This window comes from Glycine max, chromosome 13 (assembly GCF_000004515.6).
Source record: "Glycine max cultivar Williams 82 chromosome 13, Glycine_max_v4.0, whole genome shotgun sequence".
NCBI classification, from domain to species: domain Eukaryota; kingdom Viridiplantae; phylum Streptophyta; class Magnoliopsida; order Fabales; family Fabaceae; genus Glycine; species Glycine max.
Window position 1 is genome coordinate 25,352,659 of NC_038249.2, and position 17,126 is coordinate 25,369,784.

Genomic DNA, 17,126 nt, shown 5'->3' on the forward strand with positions numbered 1-17,126 from the left:
TATTTTTTGTGATCTTGGCATGTAACTTAAGTTAAAGTTTTTTTTTTCACACAAAGCTAAAAATCCTAAAAGCTTAATTAGTAATTGGTTTTAGTAATGTTCTGTTTTTCTTTTACCATGAGTATAGCATAAGAAGTTACAAATAATATTAGTTTAAGGATGACTGTTGAAATAATTATCATAAAAATCAATAAATTTATCATTCATCATAAGTTGTGATTAAATAACGGTATAGAATTTTTTACACTATTAATGTATAACTTTTTTTCTCTTTGCATATATATGCATGTTCTTTAAATTAAATTTTAATCCTTAAAGAGAATGTTAATTTCATTAGAATTGTCATTTTTAAATATACATCAAAATTTTATTTTCATTATTTTTTAAAAATAGTTTATAAATATATTTGAAAATAAAAAAATTTCTATATACATTAATATAATATTTTTAAATTTTAAGAAACATGGGACTACTTTCAAGCATGTTAATTACTAATTTTTCACTCTTAATTAATAGTGAGATCTATTAATGATATACATCAATTTCTCATGAAATTAGGCGTATTTATTGGGCTATTAGCAAAATAAGATATAATTGTTGGTTGAAAAAATTATCTTTCAAAAAAATAACCATTACTTAAAGTTTTCTTTCGGTCTCATACTCTCATAGTCAATGTTAAATGTTCTTATCATACTTGACATAATCTTTTCACATTGATGTTCTTCACGGAGTCGGTGAATGTACCTAAAAATACACTCTAACGCTTAAGTTAACAAGTAGATGTAAGAAAAGCAAGTATCAAGGTTGGATTAAAATTGATTTACCTAAACCTTGATAACCCTTATATGATCTCAATTTCTCGCGTTAGATAGTATAATTAGGGAAATGTTTGATTTTTTTTCTATCAATGTGATCTTATCTTTCCTCTTATGATAAATAATTTTTTATATTAGAGAATATCTTTATCTTTTTTTATAAAAAAGAGTTTTGTTCTTATCTTAATTAGCTCTCTCACATTCTCTAGATACTAAGTAGGTTACTCGATCGGCCAATAAATAGGGATACTTGTCAAATCCAAATAATACACTATTAATTAAAACTAACAAATTTAATCACTTTTATTAATTTTAACGAATGATATATTTATTTCTTATATATAAGAAAAGGTACTATATATTATCGTTTATTTTGTATTTTTTAATTTTTTTTATATTTTTTCTGCATTTAAAGATTTCTGGTTGACTTTGAAGTTTATTGATTTAAAATAAATGCTTATAAAGAACATTTAAATTTCACCGTGAACGTTTTAGTCCAATTATTTATCCTCATTAATCATTTAACGTACAAAAGTATCAAGTCACCATGTTCAATTTTAGTGGATTTTCTCTCCACTCAAGAAGTAAGGTCACCAATCCTCGGCCTCATGTTGATTGCTTAGACGAACAAGGATTCCTCATACTTTTATAGAATATTCTTGTCTATATTAATCTTGATGCAATAGGGAAGAAAACAAAAGGAAAAAATAAATATATAATAGTCAATCAATCAAGCGTGACACAAAAGTGATATTCATGAACCACCGTCCAGTGAGACGGTGCCACGTGACTAAAGAAGTAGCAGTTATACAATTTAATAAATGCACTATGTGGAACACAACAAAACCATATAAACATAAGACAACTTCTTCTTATATTGATCATTGTTGTTGTTGCAGCTGTTGCTTTTGTTCTTCGCCATGCCAATGTTGTCTTCAAGAGGCTTCATCGCTTATGTCCTATCTGCTTTCTCTTGTGCTGTTCTGTCTGCGCTTTTTATCACCAACCACATCCATGATGATGATAACAAGGCAGTTACTTTGTTAGCCTCTCGTGTGTCTGAAACTCTTAAAGTTTGGCCCGTAAGTACTTTTTCTCAACCATTTTTCAGGTGTTATCGTGAACAAAAAAGGTTAATGCATACCAACATGGCATGGTATAGTTAACAGATAATCATGTCTTTTAAGTATGTGATCAGTTCAATCTTCGAAATCTGTGTGTGAAAAAATATTTGTAAGGAGAAGATAATTTCTTAAATGAATCTCATTAGCTAGTCGAGAGATTAGTCTTTGACTCATGGTGAGAATATTCGGGGTAACACAAAAAAAAGGGTTAATGCATGGTTGTGTTGTGTGCAGGACTTGGAGCCAAGTTGGAGACTTTTGTTGGCAACGGTTATTGGGTTTCTTGGTTCAGCATGTGGAACCGTTGGTGGGGTTGGAGGGGGAGGCATTTTCGTTCCCATGCTCAATCTGATTCTTGGCTTTGATACTAAGTCTGCTGCTGCTCTTTCTAAATGTAATTAACACTTTTTCTTATGCCTATGGTGTTAATTTCTTGATTGTGGTTCCTCAAAAATTGGTTGAAATCTGTGCTCACATATGTGTCTTTTTTTTTTGTGTGTGTAGCACTGCTCATATATAATTGTTGGTTGTGGTTGGTGTTTTGAGTTGTGAAAAAAGTTTGGTTTTGGTGTTATTGACTTGTTTGTTGTCCAGGTATGATAATGGGGGCATCAACATCATCGGTTTGGTATAATGTGAGAGTGCCACATCCAACAAAAGAGGTGCCCATATTAGACTATGATCTGGCTCTTCTGTTTCAGCCTATGCTCATGCTTGGAATCACTGTCGGTGTTGCTCTCAGTGTTGTCTTCCCCTACTGGCTTATCACTGTTCTCATCATCATTCTCTTCATAGGTATGTGTAGTAAAAAAAATTACTTGCAATTTTGAATAAATCAATTTTTGGGCCACAGTCATAGAAAAGTGTTGTTTCATTATTTGAAAAAGAAATAATTTGTTTTTAATTTTTGTGCAGGGACTTCTTCAAGGTCTTTCTTCAAAGGAATCGAGATGTGGAGGGAAGAGACCATTTTCAAGGTCGAAAATTCATGATTTGAGACTGTCAACATTAATTCTTTTAAGCAACCAACACAAGTTTTTACTTTTTGGGAAAAGTCACTTATAAACTTTTTGTCTTTAATCTTTGTTTGCTATTTTGCAGAGAGAAAAGACCATGCAGCGAGCGACTTTGGTTGATTCTCAGGGTGAAGATAAGACAGGCATGTACACTTTCACAATAGTATCTCTGCATCATACTAAAGAAAAAAAAAATTGAATAGTGTAGAAAATTTTCTATTCATGAAGGATTTCGATGTTTTAAGCATATGATTGTTTCTTTGACTGCGTATTGAATGTTAATAATGACTTTGTTTTCTGAAATTTGCAGTTAGAATCGACACAAAATATGAACCGTTGATTCCTAAAGAAAAGAAATCAACTATGGTATGTAAATTTCTCTTATACATTTGACAAATTAGTCATTTTGCTCTATTTGAAATGAGTGTGTAAATTTTGCTTAGTCAACCTTTTTCTCACCTGAAAACTATTCAGGAAATTTTATGTCTCAACCTTAGGTGGAAAAGGATTCTGGTACTGATAGTGGTGTGGGTTGGTTTCCTACTAGTTCAAGTCATCAAGGCAAGTTCCCTCACCCCTTTCTTCTCTCTGTCACTCACAAGACTATTCGGTTGTGATAATGTACGTAACATTTGTTTATGGTCTGCAGAATGATGTAGAGGCATGCAGTGCATGGTATTGGGTGCTTTTTGGCTTGCAGGTTAGATGATAAGACCAATTACATAACCTCAACTTGTTACTGAACTTATTATGCAGTGGAGTTGGACTAATTTGCTTTGCACTTGTTCTCTTTCTGTTTCAGCTTCCAATTGCACTTTTGGTGTTTGGCTATGAAGCAGTGAAGTTGTACAAGGAGCATAAAAGGAGGATGAACACAGGGAACTCAGAATGCATCTGTGAGGCTTCTATAGAATGGACTGCTATTAACCTTGCATTTTGTGCATTGTGTGGCATTGTAGGGGGAATTGTTGGAGGCCTACTTGGTTCTGGAGGTGGGTTTGTTTTAGGACCTCTTCTTCTAGAGATTGGTGTCATTCCTCAGGTAAAGTATATAGTATATATGCTCTCTCAATTGAGCTAACACTAGTTAAATTAGGAGCATAATTCTAGAAACTTAACTTTAAAAGAATATTTGATCATAATCTTGTAGGTTGCTAGTGCTACAGCAACATTTGTGATGATGTTTTCATCATCTTTGTCAGTGGTTGAATTCTACCTTCTCAAGAGGTTCCCCATTCCTTATGGTAATTTATATAAACTCTTGGTAGTTATTTTCTTCAATTTGCTAGGCCATTAATACTATCAATCTAGAGTCTCTTGATTTTGATGTGATCTTATTTATAAATATAAGCATAATAACTCTAGCATACTTCATTGTATTTCTTTGCAGCATTATACCTCACCTCAGTGTCTGTTTTGGCTGGGTTCTGGGGACAGTTCTTTGTAAGAAGATTGATTACATGTCTTGGGAGGGCATCAATCATTGTATTCATCCTCTCAGGTGTCATTTTTGCTAGCGCCCTCACCATGGGTAAAGAAAACTAAACCGACCTCATCTATTGATCTATATTAGTTTTCTGCTTAAGTACTAACTATATATTAATGTAAGTATGTAACACATTTTGCATTGAAGTGTCTAATTGTAACATTTTTTTTTCAGGTGTCGTTGGCATTGAGAACAGCATTCAAATGATAAACAACCATGAGTTCATGGGATTCTTAGGCTTCTGTTCCAGTCAGTGATATATTTTATTCTAGAGTGCACTGCATTGGGCATAGTAAACAAAAAGAAAAATCCAAAGTTGGTGTGAAAAAAAGCTTGTAAAATTAAGTGTGTAGGACAATGACACTAACAAATGTTGGTCAATGCCTAGTTGACCAGCAGGGAAGATCAGTGTCAAATTATAAGGCTATCTTCTTGCCTTACTATCAGTGAGAATAAATTTGTAAATGAGTGTTGCTGTGTTAGCTCCTCGCTAACACAACATATCTTATAGTGGTTTAATAAAATTGTGGATGAGTGTTAGCTCCTCGCTAACACATCTTAGAGTGGTTTCAGATGTATTGAATTTGTGTCAGAGAAAAAGAATAATGGAAATGATATCAGTTGTTTTATATGTTTGGATGTTCAAAAAGATCAAGATACCTCTGCCCCCAAAAAGTTCAGATATTCTCATATAAAATGAGTGGAGCTCAAGAAGCTGAGATCTAAAAAGATTATTATAATATTCAATATGCCTTAAGACTTGTTAGACCTTGGAATGAACTAAGACGAATATTAATATATAAATTATATCCATACAATAAACATGTGCAATAATTCATCCATAATAATACCATATAACTCATGGAATTGGCAAAATGATCCAAGGTTCTTCTGTATTTATATGATATGCAACAACGATCTATTTAATAAAAAAAATTATAATTAATTATTTTAGTGTGTAAAATTTTATTGGATGAATCACGATCACACATATGATCATCTTTGATCCATGAAGAAAAATTGTTGGATATTGTAACCGACACTAAATTGAGTTGTTGGATATTGTAATCGACACTAAATTGACTAATTTAACTAACAACATTACATTTTCTTTAACACATTGCTATAAAGTTACAAAAATATTCAAACTTATATATCCTTCCAGGGTTACGGTGGACGAAATTTTTAGGGGTTCATCATTCATATCATGCTATATGCATATCCTTCCAGCGTTACGGTCTTCAGTCAAAAGTGAAGTATGAAATTAAATAAATAAATAAATGTCGCTGTTCTAATGTGTGTTTGGATTCTTTCAACAAATTGAATGAACCGAAATTTTTGTATACAGAATTCGTTTTCAGTGTGGAAATTGAGGTACGGTATGCATCGTTGGATTCTTGTCGTGTTCTACGTACAGAGTGGTCATCATCAATGTGGCCACGTTGCCGGATCAATAGTATCTCATTCAGCCTATCTTTTTTGCTACAATACTATAACATTTAACTTTGTCATTTTACATGAATTTTTTACTATAAGGTATTAAAGAGGAAGTTCTCTAGATTCACTAATATAAAACTGATGTTCTTTTTGTCAACTAAAGAATTACTTTATTGCTAAAACATTTTAAAATTTTAATTGTCTCGATTTCTCTTCTCAATGAGATCTGATCAAATGCTTTGGAACTTAATTGTAGTGGTTCAGCCTCATTTAAACAACACAATTTATTATTTAAGAAATGTCAAATTTTTTTAATAATCCATGCACCTTATTCAATTATTGAGCTAGATCCAATCAGTTAGATATCGATTTTTTTAATTTGCATAAAAAAAAAAGAATTTTACTTATAGCCATATATTTATAAAAAATATCTTTTATAGTTAATGTGTCCCTTGTCAAAAGATCACTCGAAGGATTCTGATACGTATATATAATCTACTTCCTCTTAGTAACTGATAAGATGCAATTCCAAACCCCAGCAACCATCATTGGCTCCATTGAATAATATTAATGTTGTTTAAATTTAGAAAGAAACAGAGAGGCATAAACAAATCATATTGTTCCCAGACAATAATTGAATGTTTTTGAGGGTGGCTTCTGGCCAATTGTTAATGGTTAATCTGACGTTGATTCAAGAATAAGGAACGTTAATTAATTAAGAAAACAATTTCGGAGGAAACAAATAAAATAAAAGAAGTCTCTCTCAGCTTGTCCTTGAAGATCAACAATTAGCTATACTTGGTTAATAATTATTAGTATTTGAAGCAATAATGGTATATTCAATACCTATAGAATATTTTTATCATTTTCTACTTTATTTTACTTTCTCTTTTTGTTTCGTTACATAATTTATTATATCTTTCAAGTTTTCTCCTTTTACTTTTTCTCTCTATCTCTTCCTTCTTCTTGTTACACCTAAAAAATAAAGTGTACAAGAATTATTTTCCATTTAGCATTTTTTAAAAGATAAGTATCGGAAGGGAGGTTTTTCACTACTTCAGCATGAAAATCAGATGCTTCTCGTGGGCAAATTAAAACACGAAAAATGTTTGCTCATATTGGACAGCTAAAAAAATGTCTTTAAATCTTCACGTGTATTTTTTTAATGTATACATGAAAAAGATAGAAATTAGATGGAAAATAAAGATAAACTACAGAACTTGTAATGTTATGGTTTTAATTTTTTATATTTAAATAATAAAATTGTTAAAACATCACTTCTCTACCATCAAACACATACATAAACTAGCATAAGATTGTTTTAATTTGCCTAGACTCAAGCTTGAGTCTTGAGTATGCAGTCACGCTACCATACACGTGGTCTAGAAAAAATCACTTCCCATAAAACAAATTAAAATGCATGCACACAAATAAAAAGGATTTGGCTTTTTTTCATATTTGCAGCCAAAAAATATATGGCCAATTATTTAGCCGATTATTAGCATCAGCTTTTCTCAATGAATTTAGCAAAGGAAAAATGGTTTTTATTGTAGAGAGTATGTTATATTTTGCAGACCCAACTAACGAGTTTTAAGTAACTTACATCAAGAATTAGTCTCTCAACTAGGATTTTATAATTACTGCATCGAAGTAAATAATACTAATAAATTAATAATGATAATCTGGAAAAACAAATCAGTAAAAACATGAAGCAATGAAAATTGATTTAACTGGCACAATCAAATAACATCAACAAAATTTACTTTAAGAACTTCATACTCCTCATTCCTAGTTTCTGTGCTCCTTCATTACTAGATTCTGTGACAGACCGTAACCTCGGTACGAGACTAATTTCCCCTCCATTTGCTCAAATATAAAAGGAAAAGAAACGAAATACAAGAAACAAATCCACCATTGATTTCAACATTCTTGTTACTATAAAATTAAAAATGAAATTACTAAGAGAAGAAACAGGACACAGAACCCAAAGACCAAAAATCGAAGAATGACTTGAAACATGTTTATAATAATATCATTCAGCATAAGAGTACATGATAATGAACACTGTTCACAAACAAGTCGATGGTACCAATTGACAAAGGCATCTTTGACCTATCGTAAGCATGAGAAACAAGGCAGAGAGTATATCATAATGGTATTCTTAGTAGTGAGTTGTGGAAGACCTGAAAGGATTTAGCTGGCACCCGGCTTCAATCAAGTCCTACCCCATCCAAACCAGCAGTTCTGGAAACCAACCAAAGGCTAAACGAACATGCTCCCAAAACAATTCCCAAGAACATCAATGAATGAGGGAAATGTACAGGGGCACGCTAAGAACATACTAACTGTCACACGGGAAAGAGCTCCTGCCAGATGAACTACTTCAGGCTGCTGCCTTGGAAGACTTTCTTTGATGGAGAATGCATTAGTGGTTTTGAATCTGAATTGATAACAATATTTCCAATTCCTGCCTCCATGGCCTCCCTCTCATCTTTGTCCCTTTTCTTCTGATCCGAAGCAGAAGTTTCAGCAGCAGGGTTGTGATTAGAAGGCATAGATGGCTGCAAAAGGCGTGGACCAACATTCATCCATGGATGGAGAAGGCACTGACCAGCTGTTGGCCGCTTCTCAGGAACAAAGTCAAGGATGGGAACCAAAAAGTCTGTCATATCATTTGCATCTTTCTCACTGAAGTCATACTTCTCCACGAGGACTTTATTCAAGGGCCAGAATCGCAACCGCCGGATGTGCCTTAAGTCACCATATCTATTAAAGAAATCACGGGAATAACGGCCACCAAGTGCTATCTGAGAATTATAATCCACAGACTCAAGTTAATCACAAACCAATGAACCATAAATATTAAGACCCAAGAAATGGATAGAACAATATTGTTACCTTACGTGGCATCATTCCAAGAAGTTCCATCATTAATGCTAAGTGGTCCTGAGATAAATTAAAAACAGAACACATATACATCAGACATTAACATCAAAACTGAAGAGCAAATACAAGTAAACTATTTCAAAATGTCAGTACTGAAAATAAAACCATCATAACAAAAAGAATGAAGTTACTCCCAAGCAAAGCATATTATTATGTAGACCTTGGAATAAATAAGCACATCCAATAAGTTCCATATGTAAACGGCACACAGATCAATTTGCCTAAAATAATATATTCTTTTAATAGAAATTTTGCATAATACTTAGGCAGGCCAAAATTTAAAATGGAACAAACTTCAGTATGTCTTGATATTGTAGGAAAGGGATGTTGGTGGGATTTACTTTGGACTATGGTGCCACAACCCGCAAGGTTAAGCTCTATTCCTTGCTGGTGATATGAAAGCCCATATCACATGTTGGAGATGTAATATAAAATCATTCATGTGTCTTTCACCTAACAACTTACATTTTTTCAATAGTATGTTCACAACATTGTACTCACAGCCTGTGACCATGAGATCTAAAGTTCAATCCTTGCAACCCTCATTCTTCCAATAAAATGTTGAATTTTAGCACAAGAGTTCTTCTGGTCATTGTCCACGCCACAGGTATGAAGAGCTCTTGTGTGTGGGACATGTTATGTTAGAGATGTAATATAAAACAATTCATAAGTCTTAAAATAACCACTTGAGTTTTTGGAATAGTATGTATGTGACATGTTATCAAAATCTCTATGATTAATGTAGCCTATAGTTCAATAATCCATGTTATCCTCATTCTTTCGTGTTTCATTAAAAAGTTGAATTTCAGCACAAGATAAGTATGTTTATGCATTTTACATGCTTTGAGACAAATATCTTTTACATTTGGGTATGTTAGAGATTTAACATAAAAAAGAAAATAATATAAAATAAAAGCATTAATGTGTCTTCACCTAACAGCTTAAGCTTTCAAAATAATTGGTTCATGACAGAATTTTGCCTTCATCTAAAACCAACCACTAGGGTATCTAAAAAGATTGGCAATCTCCATGTCACAGTTGCAGTCTGCAGTCTGTCTTGATATTATAGGAAGGGGACATTGGCGGTTGGTGGTTTACTACGTACAGGCTATTATCACATAATGCTTGGGCCAAGCCCTCTTCCTTGAAAGGAGCTGAGTTTTGTATATTGCTTTTGTGCTCTTCTGCAGGGAATTATTTCAATGCTTTGAAATTTCATAATGAAAAATTAATAGGTGATGAGGTTACTCCTACTATGAGGGGCATTAATGCATTTATATAGGAATGGTGACCTCCTGGATTTAACTTTACTTAATGGCTAGTTCACGAGGTCAACTAACAGAAAGCACACAATTTCCTGCTTTAGACAGATTATGTTACCAAGCATGGATGTCAAAAACTCAAAATGCACATCTTGAGGTTGATTTTCAAACTTGTGGATCATAAGGTTCATGACTCAATGCTATCCATCATAGGTTGGTTTTCAAAATGCACCATTTTCACTCTCTCAAAGGGTGACTTGCAAATCAAATTGAATTGTGAAATTAATGGTTATACTGTTCACAAAAAATTGGGAAGATACATTTTGGCATCTTGTCTTAGAACTTCAGCTTAACATGTTTCTGATTAGCTCTTTCCACTTTAAGAATGTCTGGATAAATAACCATGCCTTTCTCATTTTCTCCCTAAGGAGAGATTTCAAAGCTATCCCATCATTCCACACCAGCCAAAGGCATCACATGACAGCATATAAAAAAAAAAAACAAATAGTCATAAACTTTAACATCCTTGCGTCCGCCAAACATTCAAACTCAATAAAGAACGGCTCCAAATTATCCAAGGAAACCTAAGCCAAAATTCATTAAACACACCAAAGGCCAACTCCATTTATAATTGCCTGCTGGAGCTGGACTAAGTTCCTATGCAACTAAATCAACAGCTGTCTTTGAATTTGAACAACACTTTAAACATCTATTAACATTAAGATTCAAGAAATAAAATCTTGTTAGGTCTAGAACCCGCAAGAAATTATGAGCCTTGATGCTATTTAGTGCTACATTACAAGCAAATGACTCCACTTTAGAGGGAGCTCTGAAATTTGGATTTCCAAAGGGCTTCTCAATAATGAATATCTTTTATTTGGAATTTAGGAAAGAAAATGGAAGGGCGTACAAGTTAACACAGCTGAAGAGGATGTAACTTTCAGCAACATCAATTCAACCCATAATGCTAGGTTCAGCAACAATATGCTTAAGAAATTATATGAAATACTAGGCATTAACTCTTTATTGCCACTAACTACTATTTTAAGTGATAATGTTCTACAAAGTACTCATTTTCTTGTTAATGTATCACCCTAATAACTTTTACTTGGATAATTCTCCAATCTCCACCCCCATTTTATTTTCAATTTCTCTCCCCACATGTTCAATTGCATTCTGTTATACATATAGTCTATATTAGATTTTTCTACGTCACCCCACCTTTAATTGAGATTATCCCCTACACATCTATTCATTCCATGTCACTACACATCCACTTTAAATTCAGTTCGTAGAAATATTATTTCTTAATACCCATCCTAGTAGCAATTTTTTTTATAGAGCCATAATGTATCAATAAAGTAATAGGATATCACAGGTGCTGCAGATCACCAAAATTCACTTCATTTTACCTATCACCACTTCATCACCTAATTCTACAGGAAAACCTTACTATAACCAGAGTCAGTGCTGTTAAAAAAGTGGCCATGTAATCACCATGGCGGATTATGGTGGCAGGTTTTTAACAGGCCACCATTCTATGGCAGTGGCAGAGTGGGTTCCGCATGGCAGCCACTTTTCATGTGGAGCCCATAGCAGAAGCAGCAGCCATGATAGAAATGGCGTAATCAAAGAAGATAAAGATAATAATAAAACAAAAACGAGCAGCAGAAATCTGATGGGATAAAAAAGAAAAGATGGGTTTGGATCGTCTAACCCAATGTAGTCAAGATCGCTAGTTAAATCATGAAATCACACAATTTTACAATCTTATGGCCTTCTACCGAGATATATTATATTCCTTTTAATGATAGAAATACAATAATATTATTAAGGAAAAGAAGAGTTGCAAGGAACAAGGAGGACAAAAGCAAGGCAGAAAAAAGCATTTGTAAAATTAGATATTTTAACTTAAAAATATTTAGACAATAATTGTAAAACATTGGTTATTTTCGTAGCATGCTGGAATCCAATACACGATGGTCATGATTTTACAAATGCCAAGACTAGAAGTTATGATAACCAATTTGTGTTAGTCAATGATGTATCTGAAATATCAAAACTCAGTTTCCAGTACAGCCTACATATTAAAAATAATAAAAATAAAAATAAAAAACTCCATAAACTAGCAACCTGATTGTATAATTACATCAGTAAATGCTCTTACAAAGACCTTCAATTTTAGTACTATTAAGCAGCTCTGAAACAAGGCATTTTATTTTACTCTATTTCATTATTTCACTCAGTTCTTGGGCAACATTTCTGGGAACATAAATTAGTTCTTCCTTGTCAAGTGTATTTGTGTTCAGTGGTATACCAAACTCATTAAAAGGATATTTTAGAGCTGAAGTACCTCTGACAGAATTTAGATTTAACTTCTATTCAATGTTTACCCCATCGTGTTTACTAATGTGTTGCTACTTTCCATAACTAATATTCAACAAGACTAGATAACTTTTCAACAATAACAACAGCCAAGCGTTTTCCCACTAGATGGGGTTGACTACAAGGATCAAATGATGTTATAATACTCCGTCATAATGCATTTAGAAAAGCTTATTTAAAACTTATTTGAGCTTATCTTATGACACAAACACTTGTGTAAGTATTTGGGAGAGCTTACAAGAATAGCTTATGATATGTCCACAAGTTTTTTTTTTGGTAAATGATATGTCCACAAGTTTTTTTCAGCTTTTTTAGTATGCCCTTCAAGGTATGTTATGAAAACAACAAACAACTTGTATGAGAAATGGGTTAACTCCTTTTCCTCTTTGATTATAAAACAACTTATGATAAGCACTTAATTAAGTTGTTAGCACCCATGTCTATAAACAAATTATTGACTTCTGATTCTAAATACTTAATAATTGTTTCACCTATAGCTTTTCAGTCTCCCTCTACTTCTAACACCTGGCCTACCAACCATCAATCTAATCTCCTTATTACTAGGGCTTTTACTGTGCTACCCCATTCTTTTTCCCAATGCTTACATTCCTAACCTATATTGTCTAGTAAGGCAGCATAACTTTGTAAAGAAATTTGTCTCATTTCCCATTTCTCTATGTTAGAAGACACAACTTATCCTCTCTTATTTACTCCTCTCTAGTCTCTTCTAAAATTCTTTGTTTACAACAAAAACAAAAATCTAAGTAAATTGTTGCTACATAAATGAAAAAAAGATCTTCCAAGACTGGGCTAGTCAGTTTATGTTCCACTGAAAGCTCACCAGGATCAAAGATGCCAATAGCCAGTTATATGTGGCCTGGAATCATACACATCATGCCCTCAAAAGCCACTACCATATAAACAAGGAAAGATGAAAAACTAACTTCATGAATAGGATATGGGATGTTCCACACAATGAAGCATAAATAATTTGCTTTTTTTAATCAATGATATATTGGATGTTACACAATAATTAAGAGTAATAAGTGTTGCACTCATTGAGAGCCATATATGGTTTTGATCAAGACTTGGGCTTTAACTGCAGCATTCTATGGGTTAAAATTAGGTGCTTTGGTTTACTGATAGTTTAAGATAAAGGGTTTTCAGTGAAGGGGTTTTACTTCAGTCAGTGGTTCTATTTATGGTTTCTATGATATTTGAGCTTTTCATTGCAGGTTTATTAACTTCAGTTCTGAAGTATGATTCACATTAAGTAGTTTCTGCGTTAGGATTCAAAGACCTTCATGAGTTTGAACTTCAAAAAGTCCATATATATAGTCCTTTCATTTACTTGGATAGTGCCACATTGTTCCTGCAGCCCATTTCATGATCAATACCAGACTTTCACAGATCTGATTCAACCTTCATCAAATGTACCTTACCATATGGCATATCTTTTATCTAGTCTGCAGTTTTCAAACACCCTAAGTTTGTGTCTAAACGTCACAAGAAATCTTATTTCTTAGTTTTGTTGGGGGGCAGAGAGGGGATATGCTAGCGAAAAAAACATAGGCTGATTCCAATAACTGGTAAGGATGGCAATCTCAAATTATTATTGAATATGTTATAATTTATATATTTCATTAAATTCCAACCCTCTTTTTGAAAAATCAAGGACCATGGAACCTAAAATTTTCACTTCATGGAGTAAAAATGATCAGGTAGAACATATAAAGAAGTAAACAAAATACACATACCTCATCCCTATCAAAGTTCTCACCACTGTGAGGATCAAATAACACATCTCCAGTTGCAAGCTCAAAACAAATGCAAGCAAAAGACCAAAGATCTGCAGACGTAGAATATTTTGACCCAAGGATCACCTCCGGGCACCGATACTGTCTTGTCTGAATATCATTAGTAAACTGTTTATATGTCCAGCAGGCATTACCAAAGTCCACTAACTTGCACTTGAGATCAACCAATGCCAGCAGCTTCTGTCTCATAGAGCGGCTTCCTCTTTTGTTACCCTGCTCTTTCAACTTTGTTGCATCAGCATCGGATAACCGACTAGTTCCTGCCGAACTAGAAGCCTGTTCTCTTGCAGAACTCGCATTGGGAGACAACTCCACAGCCCCAGAGGTTTCAGCATTACCCTCAACTCCTTCAGAAGCTTCCTTTTCAACACATCCATGGGCTGCTTGCTTAGCTTTTCTCTTAATCTTTTTTTTATGATTCTTAATCAAATCCCCATTCAACGTCTTCATATCTTTCACCCCTGCTGACTCCAGTGCCATCTTATCTTTACTATCCGGAAGAATAAGCTGTGCACCAGACTTCCTAGGATCCTTAGACGGATCAATTGTCGACAAGAGCAGGATGTTTTCGGGCTTCAAGTCAGTATGTATGATAGAAAGCTGCTTGTGCAAGTAATCCAATCCAACCAGAATATGAAAGCAAATCTCCTTAACCATGGCAATAGGCAACCCTCGATAATCTGAGTACTTAATAAGAGTCAAAAGATTGTCCCCAAGGTACTCAAACACCATGCAAACATGCTGCCCATTGGGACCAGAATGCTTGAAATGGTCCAAAAGCTTCACCACACATTTCTTATCATCAGGATCTCCCTCCGCAATCTGCTGCAAAATTTTTATCTCATCCATGGCCGCCTCGGTGTAGTGCTGAGCACTCTTCTGAACTTTCAAAGCCACGTATCTCTGCAGATCTCCACACACAAAAAACAACAAAAACAAAACAAGTCAACAAAATTCGAAAATCAAAAACTGCTCCCAGTTTAGTGCCAAACCATCGCCTAATGCCAATAATCTCTTCTATTGTTTCTAGATTATACATCAATCAAAACAAAAAAACAAAACAAATCAACAAAATTTGAAAAACAAAAAATCACTCCTACAATTTAGTGTCAACCGTTGCTAAACGCCAATAATCTCTTGTAATGTTTCTAGACTAGAAATTAATCAGACTAAAACAAAAACCAAACATGTCAACAAAATTCGAAAATCAAAAATTGCTACTATTTTAGTGCCAAAACCATTGTTAATGCCTATAATCTCTTGTATTGTTTCTAGATTATAAACTAAGCAGACTAAAACACAAACAAAACAACTCAACAAAATCAGAAAAACAAAAACTGCTCCTAGTTTAGTGTCAAACCATGGCCAAATGCCAATAATCTCTTGAATTGACTCTAGATTACAAATTAATCAAAAAAAAAAAAAAACAAAGCAAGTCAACAAAATTCGAAGAAAAAAAATTGCTCCTAATTTAGTGTCAACCGTTGCTAAATGCCAATAATTTCCCGTATTCTGTCTAGATTGGAAATTAACCAGACTAACACGAAGCTGAACTCAAAAAAGAGAAAAACAAAAGAATTTCATGAGTTAACCTAAAACAACGTATTAGGGAAAGAAAAAAAAAAGATCCCAAACAAAAAGTTTAAGAGAGGGAGGGAGAGAGAGAGGAACAGACAGAATGTTTGGTGTCCCAAGCGAGCCAGACAGTGGAGAAATGGCCCCAACCGAGTTTACTCTGAACGACGTAGCGACCGGCGTTGAAGGTGTCGCCGATTCGGACGGCGTGGTAGCCGCCGCGGCGGTAATCTTCGGTGCCTTCGTCCTCGGAGGTGAAATCGCTGCTGTCTTCCTGGTGCTGCTGGTGCTTGTCCCCCATTTCATTCACTCATAAACCGAAACAATTAGGAGAACGAAAGAACAAGAACACGAACAAAAAAGCACGCACTGTGTTTGATAGAAAGAAAAAAAGAGGGGTTTGGTGTTTTAGAGAAAGAGAAGGGAAATGAGCAAGAGTGGGTTTTCCCTGGTTAATTTAATTCAGTGAGGTGTCTTCTTCATCCACACCACAACAACATGTATAGTATACTCATTCCAATCCCACCCCCCTTCCCTTCCCTTTTTCATTGCACCCCACTACCTCCTCATGTGTCCTACCTCTCTCTAACATAAAAAGATATATTCAAATAAATTATTAGCTTTTGTTTTGGCTTTTATTTATTGGCATTGTTTGAATTTTGATATTGGTATAATGTAAAGTATTTATTAGCTTTTGTTTTGGCTTTTATTCAAATATATGGTGATTTATTTATATATTGGATGTTTTACATTATTGGTGTATCACTTTTTTTCTCATAGAATTTAATCAAAATATGTTAAAACTATTAAAAAAATTATGCTATCATCTAATTAAATATTAATATTTTTTTATTTTATTATAATTGCTTTAAAAAAATTTAAGGTAATTTTTAAGTATAATATTTTTTTTCATATAATGTATATAAATATATAAGAGATAATGGCACCAATGTTTTTAAGAATGTCATGATGGGATGGCAGCTTATCATTCGCGTGGAAAACAGAAAAATACTTTTGTGGAGGTTTAATTGCAGTACAAAGTGATTGGGCTATGCAAAAGTGCTTACGCTGTTGAAAACCAAAATGACAGAATTGTTAAATAAAATTAGTTTAACCAGTATAATTGAGTATATTAACTTGATAAAATATTCTCGCGTAAAATATCTTCCCAAGAAGAAGTTTAGTTAGAATTGGTCCAGCCAGAAAAGGCATGACATTTAACTAATCACTTTTTTCTTTTGTTTGTAGTGATTTGATGTTAAT

The 17,126-nt window shown here is 33.6% G+C and overlaps 2 protein-coding genes across 2 annotated transcripts; one reads left to right on the forward strand and one right to left on the reverse strand.

Moving 5' to 3' along the window:
- Positions 1 to 1,662: 1,662 nt before the first annotated feature.
- Positions 1,663 to 5,072, forward strand: LOC100804918 (sulfite exporter TauE/SafE family protein 4). The gene is made up of 12 exons (XM_006594115.4): positions 1,663 to 1,897; positions 2,174 to 2,333; positions 2,534 to 2,734; positions 2,855 to 2,916; positions 3,041 to 3,098; positions 3,266 to 3,321; positions 3,430 to 3,516; positions 3,605 to 3,655; positions 3,758 to 3,997; positions 4,106 to 4,199; positions 4,346 to 4,486; positions 4,616 to 5,072. Exons 1-12 carry the CDS (start codon positions 1,736 to 1,738, stop codon positions 4,696 to 4,698), a joined length of 1,395 nt encoding a protein of 464 aa, XP_006594178.1. The 5' UTR covers positions 1,663 to 1,735; the 3' UTR covers positions 4,699 to 5,072.
- A 2,812-nt stretch (positions 5,073 to 7,884) lies between these two features.
- LOC100810777 (serine/threonine-protein kinase SRPK) lies at positions 7,885 to 16,468 on the reverse strand. The gene is made up of 4 exons (XM_014765539.3): positions 15,964 to 16,468; positions 14,229 to 15,191; positions 8,777 to 8,824; positions 7,885 to 8,685 (listed from the first exon to the last, which is right to left on the reverse strand). Exons 1-4 carry the CDS (start codon positions 16,162 to 16,164, stop codon positions 8,257 to 8,259), a joined length of 1,641 nt encoding a protein of 546 aa, XP_014621025.2. The 5' UTR covers positions 16,165 to 16,468; the 3' UTR covers positions 7,885 to 8,256.
- Between the last annotated feature and the right edge of the window lie 658 nt (positions 16,469 to 17,126).

Excerpts from the sequence above, each read along its gene's own strand:
- LOC100810777 (XM_014765539.3), bottom strand. The coding sequence starts at position 16,164 with ATGGGGGACAAGCACCAGCAGCACCAGGAAGACAGCAGCGATTTCACC. Across the intron at positions 8,825-14,228 it reads AGAACTTTGATAGGGATGAG|GACCACTTAGCATTAATGAT; the intron begins GTATGTGTATTT and ends AATTTATCTCAG. Across the intron at positions 8,686-8,776 it reads TTGGAATGATGCCACGTAAG|ATAGCACTTGGTGGCCGTTA; the intron begins GTAACAATATTG and ends TATAATTCTCAG.
- LOC100804918 (XM_006594115.4), top strand. The coding sequence starts at position 1,736 with ATGCCAATGTTGTCTTCAAGAGGCTTCATCGCTTATGTCCTATCTGCT. Across the intron at positions 2,917-3,040 it reads GGGAAGAGACCATTTTCAAG|AGAGAAAAGACCATGCAGCG; the intron begins GTCGAAAATTCA and ends GCTATTTTGCAG. Across the intron at positions 3,322-3,429 it reads AAGAAAAGAAATCAACTATG|GAAATTTTATGTCTCAACCT; the intron begins GTATGTAAATTT and ends AAAACTATTCAG.